Source organism: Vicia villosa, unplaced genomic scaffold (assembly GCF_029867415.1).
Source record: "Vicia villosa cultivar HV-30 ecotype Madison, WI unplaced genomic scaffold, Vvil1.0 ctg.001572F_1_1, whole genome shotgun sequence".
Taxonomy (NCBI): Eukaryota; Viridiplantae; Streptophyta; class Magnoliopsida; order Fabales; family Fabaceae; genus Vicia; species Vicia villosa.
Genome location: NW_026705664.1, coordinates 305,251 through 311,889, shown reverse-complemented (window position 1 = coordinate 311,889; position 6,639 = coordinate 305,251). Strand labels below are relative to the sequence as shown.

General features: G+C 28.5%; 1 protein-coding gene across 1 annotated transcript; it reads left to right on the top strand.

Annotated features, from left to right (window-relative positions):
- Positions 1-454: 454 nt before the first annotated feature.
- Positions 455-2,056, top strand: LOC131635849 (dof zinc finger protein DOF2.1-like). The gene is made up of 2 exons (XM_058906482.1): positions 455-734; positions 952-2,056. Exons 1-2 carry the CDS (start codon positions 708-710, stop codon positions 1,801-1,803), a joined length of 879 nt encoding a protein of 292 aa, XP_058762465.1. The 5' UTR covers positions 455-707; the 3' UTR covers positions 1,804-2,056.
- The last annotated feature ends 4,583 nt before the right edge of the window (positions 2,057-6,639 follow it).

Genomic DNA, 6,639 nt, shown 5'->3' with positions numbered 1-6,639 from the left:
CTCCTATTTCATAATCCTTCAAGTTTGTAATGAAGAATCTAGTTTGGTCTAATACGCAATATGAGTTTTCCTTAATATATACGAGTCACGAAATCTTAGTCACTTAAACATTTATTATTAAAAAAACAAAAAAGGTAACAAGATGTGAACGGGAGTGGACGAGGTTTTATGTTTGGGGGCTAAGGAATTGACATACGCAATTGAGATTGAAATTTTGCGTGAAATTGGAGGGAATGTATATGTATCTATCTATGTATGTATGGTGTGGTGGATGTGTGGGGACCATTACAAAAACATCAAGTGGGGTCCACAAAATAGTTGCATTCCACGCGAAAAGGGGCCCCACATTGTTACAGACACAGAGGTGGTAATATGTTTCTTCTTTTTTTTTTTTTAATTTTCATTTTTTTTTTGCTCACTATGAAACCGTTGCAGAACAGAATTTGGAAGTGTCTCGAAATTTCATTTCTTCTCTCTAACCTCATCCATCATTTTGTACCATAAAATTCATTATTACTCATTTCTTTCTCTCTCTTCGGATTGCTTTATATATAACCCCCACTTCACTTTGCATCATCACTTCTCTACTTTCCTCTCTTTCATTCCCTCATTCATATCTATCTATCTACACACAAAAATATATATCACTTTTTCTTCTCTACCTTCAAACTAATTTCATTAAAGAGTTGTTATTTCCATTTGTATGGATGGATTCTTCTAGTGAACAACATCAGGTATTTTCATCATGTCTTTATATATCTGGTTAGTAATAGCCGACGATGCAGTTTGTTATCTGTAGTAACGCAGTTTATTGTCTGTTTGTCTTTTATTAATGTATAATTAAAAAAAATATGTGTACTATGTTGAGATCACAAAATTTTGTCGGGGGATTTGGTTTTTATGTTATGTCCACTAAATTTGGACATTTTGTGTTTTGTTGTGTTGTTGCAGCAAATGTCTAACCAGTCATTGGAGCGCATGTTAACATGTTCAAAAGGAGAGCAAGACAAAAAGGCAAAACCTCAACCAGAGGCACTAAAATGTCCGAGATGTGACTCGAGCAACACCAAGTTTTGTTACTACAACAATTATAGTCTTTCGCAACCGAGATATTTCTGCAAGTCGTGTAGGAGATATTGGACTAAAGGAGGTACGTTAAGAAATGTTCCTGTTGGTGGGGGGTGTAGAAAGAACAAAAGATCGTCGTCGTCGGCGTCGAGAAGAATTCAAGATCAAGCATTTGTAAACATTCCGGATGCTGTTAATTGTTTCCCTTCGTTGGGTTATGATTCCAATGATCTTACTCTTGCTTTAGCTAGGCTTCATAAGGGTCAACTTGGATTTGATCATGAACATGATTTTTCCATTTTAGGAAATCAGGCCAACTCAAACATAAACACAAACACCTCATGTGCTGTTCTTAACAATCATGGTATGAACCATTTATCAAACAATCATAGTTTCTTTGAAGCACTCATGGGGTCTCAGAACAATGTGTACTATGGATATGGGAATAGGGACATGGGGGAAGTGGATAATGGCAATGGCAATGTTAGTGGTGAGATGATGTTGCCTTATGATCATGAAATGAGCATTGCAACAACTCAAGCAGTGACAGTAACTACCATGAAACAAGAAATTTGTAATGTTAGGGAACAAAATGAAAATAGGGTTTTGTTAGGTTTTCCATGGCAGTTCAATAATGGAGATTCTAACATGGCTGAAATTGATCACTCAGGAAGAGCTGGTTGGAATGGACTCACTTCACCTTGGCATGGCCTTTTTAATAGCCCCCTAATGTAGACACCGTTGCAGTTGTAGGTCATGGTTTTAAATTGCAGTCGCAGTTATACGAGCAGTAATTTGAAACTATGGTCACAATACTTAGTTTGATCATGGAGGATTTGATTCTCTTGTGTTGTATCACCTCAATTTATTTTAAGTTTGATTATTTTTATTTTAGTTTTTTTTTTCTTTAGCATCTTGTTAAATTGTCAAAATTTTGTATTAGTAGTGTTTTTTTTAATTGGTGAAGTGAATAGACTAATGAATTTGAGATGTTTTGTTAACCAAGTCAATGAAGTTGGAGAGAAGTAGATAAATCATCATTTCCTTATTTGAAATATCAGACAAATAATAAATATATTAAATAATATAAACATTAAAAAAAGTTAAATGAATAGAGTGATGTTTCATGGTTGAATCGTAAATGCAGCCTGAGCCTGAACATTCTGAAAGGTTACAGTTAGAATCAATTTTTCAGGAGCCTTGGGTTTCTTAACTATTGGTTTTGGTGATTTCAAGATATTCTTCCACCATTTCATCTCATTATTCTCATCAGGTAGATTCTTGTAACATGTTCTTATAATATATATATATATATATATATATATATATATATATATATATATATATATATATATATATATATATATATATATATATATATATATATATATATATATATATATATATTGTCGGTTCTTTACCGAAAACTTTAGTGTTTATATTTAGAGATTAATCTATACAGTTGCGTCGAAAAAATATTCATGTATTGTTGTTAAGACTTTGTTTGCATTGGCACTGAAGAGACAAAATCTAATTTAGGATTTGGGCGTGATAAGCCGTAAGCAATCAAGTTTGAAAATAATTTGAGTGTGTTTAAATAATCAACGACAAGAAGCTACAATATGGTACTATAACATTGTTTGATTTTTATTTTTTAATGGACTAGGATTCATGGCATAAATAATTCAATGGAGTCAGATACAGAATCTGGTTTGTTTGGCTGTCACTCTTGTGGAATTTTTTTTCCAAGTATGAATGTATAAAATTGATGCAGCTGTATAGCATTAGAGTGAATGAGTCATTTTCCTCTTAGTTGAGATCAAATTATTTAGTGTTTGAGAAATTGATATTTGATAGGAACGAATGGGCGGAGGGGTTGATTTTTAATTACATGATTGTGATTTATGACAACTAATGTTTTTTTAAGGTTAAAATTTTATTTGAGTTGAATATTTGGGACTCGCCAACTATTTAACATCATATTTTAGTTTTAAAAGATTGTGTATCATTGATATTTTAAATTGATTGTGGTATTTTACATTAATACAAAATATATATATATATATATATATATATATATATATATATATATATATATATATATATATATATATATATATATATATATATATATATATATATATATATATATATATATATATATATGAGTTAGGATCTAATGACACCAAGGTGTCAAAGTTTAATTTGACACCAAAATCTCAACCGTTAAAAGAATTGATCAAAGTGTGATACTAAATGAAATAAAATAATAATAATAAAATACATAGCATATTTTTCTCCTAAAAAATAGGCTACTTAGTATCACCGTTAGATCAATTATTTTAACGGTTGAGATTCGGTGTCAAATTAAACTTTGACACCTTGGTGTCATTTGATCCTATCCCTATATATATATATATATATATATATATATATATATATATATATATATATATATATATATATATATATATATATATATATATATATATATATATATATATTCAAATTCGTTAATTTTAAGATATTTTTTCAATAGTTTTTCTTATAACTTTTTTAAATTTTCTATACCTTTAATTTTTTGACTCCTTTTGATTTGACCTACCATTCTTACAACAGAAGCTACATATCTTCTTTCTACATATTTAAACCACTTAAGTTTATTGTTCATTTTGGTTTCTACGATAAGTGTTACCCCCAACACTCTATATATATTACATTTCAAATCTTATTTCGTCTTCTCTTACCACACATACATCACAACATCTTTCTCATCTCTGTTACACTTATTTTATTTTCATATTGATTCTTAATTAACGACCCAATATTTTGTCTCGTTTAACATCATAGGTCTTACAGTTGTTCGATAAAAATTTTCTTTTAGGCTGAGTGGTACTTATGACACCTCTTTCTAGTATGTACTCAATATTGTCACAATAGTTGCAATTTTTTACACTTACAATAAAATTCATTTGATAAGAAGGTTTTTTAAACTTCTAATAATAGAAAGCCCAACTATTGCGCAACATATCAATGAACGCAACATTGTCACAACTCAATTGAGCTCAATTGAAATCAAATTTGATGATGGGGTTCAAGCATTGATACTTTTGTCTTCCTTAATAGATAGTTAGAGTGCTACTGTCACAACTATGGGTAGTTCATCAAGAAGTAAAATAAATAAAATTTGTTGATGTTTGTGATATGATTCTAAATGAAGAGATCTAACAGATAAAGTTAGATGGATCGTCATGCTCTTCAATATTATACACAGAGTCAAGAGGAAGACAATCAACAAGAATAAATGAATGTGGTAAATAAAAGGGCAGGCGATCTAAATCCAGAAATTATTGTAGTTCCATATCTCGAAGACTACCGAATGATTGAATTGTGGAAAACATGGCACTATAAAAATTTGTGTAGGTTCTTACCAAATAATCAAGAAGCAAAAGATGAAGCAAATGTTGATTCCATCTCCGGCGGAGGTGATGCTTTGATATGTTCTTTAGAAAGTGAGGAAAATTATCGGAAGTTAGACTCTGGAGCATTCTTTTAGGCTACTTTCCAAAAATAGTTCTTTAAAAATTATTTATTTGAAAATCTTCATAAATTTTACATTGGTAATGAACAATCTTGTAATATTATGGGAAAAGTAAAATAAATATTAAGTTGAATGAGTTTGTATGAAAATTAAAAAATATAGTCATAGAACTTAATCTCTGCAGGCTAGTTGGCTAGTGAAGGCTGCACAACAGTCTTCTGTGGTGCCAGATATTTGACCATATAAATGAGAAAGAGATGAAAGTTATGCACTAAAAAGAAAAACTACCAAGTCTTTGATAAATTTAAATTGACATATATGAAGATTGTATACTTGAAAAGCATTAAAGAGTTTTCTTTGAGACAAATGAAAGAATCCTAAATAAAGAAAGAGCTGAGTTTATTCACTCTTATGTTGGGGTTCCAACAACTATTTCGTCCATTGAGAGGAAGCCCTACTTTGTGAAATTGATCAATGATCATTCTAGAAAGGTATGTGTATACTTTCTAAAACATAATTTTGAAGTACTTAAGAATTTCAATAGAAGGAAAGCCATAGTGGAAAATGAGACAGAATTAAATATCAAAAATAGAGAGATATGTGTTAGGAACACCACAAAACAATGGTGTAGATGAGCAAGTGTATAAACAAAACTATGATTGAGAGAGAGCGATGAGCTTACATATGCAGTCGTGCTTAGCAGAGTTGTTATGGGAAAAAACAACCAACCCAATATCTTACTTAATCAACGAGGTTTATCAGTTCCATTGGAGAACAAAGTAACAAAAAAGGCATGGAGTCAAAAAGAAATAAAACTCTCACATTTATATTTTTTCATATGTGTAACATATGTTCACATTAATAATCAAGGCGGAAATAAACTTGATCCCATTTCAAAGAAGTCCACATTCATCGATTATGAAAAGGATGAGTTTCGTTATCGACTTTAGAATGATGAAAATAAAAAGATGATCTGAATTAAGTAACAAACATGTGTACGACACACTAAGGCATCATACCACTACAACATGTATTATTTATGGCAACACTTTTTTATGCAACATGTGTAAATTATTGCCTAAAAAAGATCAAGCAACGATTTTTGTATGTTGCCAAAACAATTCTCGCAACACTTCACAAATATTCCCTAAAATACTTCTGAGAACTATCTTTAAGCGTTCTTATAATTTATCTTTGACAATAATTGATATATGTCCCCTTAAATGTTTATGGGAACAATTTTATATTATTGCATTATTCCTAATAAAAAGCTACATTTTTTAAACGTCGCATAAAAATTTCAATAACAAAAAAAAAAATTAGAGGACAACTTTCCCTCCAAACATCATAGCATTTTGTTTATCTTTTCCTCCAAATATCATATTATAAAATTTATTTTATTTAATAATTAAAAATACTAATTTAAAGCATATAAAATTTAAAATTGTAGTATTTTCTATTTGTTTACTAAATTTTTAATATATACATATATATATATATATATATATATATATATATATATATATATATATATATATATATATATATATATATATATATATATATATATATATGCTTCAAGTTAGTGATATTATATCTCTCCAATTTCATATATAAACAATAATAAAAATTAAATAGTGCAAAAATATCTTATTATTATATTTAATGTTATTGTTTCAAATTTACTTTTTATTTAATTATTCATTTTTCATATACTTTTTCACATTTATAATTTTATCATAATTTTATGTAATTTTAATTTTATTAATTTATTTATTGTTAATGTGATTTAGCTAAAATATATGTCACCAGATATTAATATAATTTTCTAATAAAAATATTAATATAATTTAATATTAATATGTTATAAAAATTATTTAAAATAATAATAAAAATGTATATTTATTAGATTAATTATTAAAAAAAACTTTAAGCCAAATGAATCAAAAAGCATTTAGCAAAATGCATATTCTTTCATTCTATGTTTATTCTATGGCATTTTGAAATATATCTTCCAAACTCTTTGTAGT

Bases quoted from the DNA above. Each gene is read 5' to 3' on its own strand.
- LOC131635849 (XM_058906482.1), top strand. From the start codon at position 708: ATGGATTCTTCTAGTGAACAACATCAG. The intron at 735-951 runs GTATTTTCATCA...GTGTTGTTGCAG, and splicing joins CTTCTAGTGAACAACATCAG to CAAATGTCTAACCAGTCATT.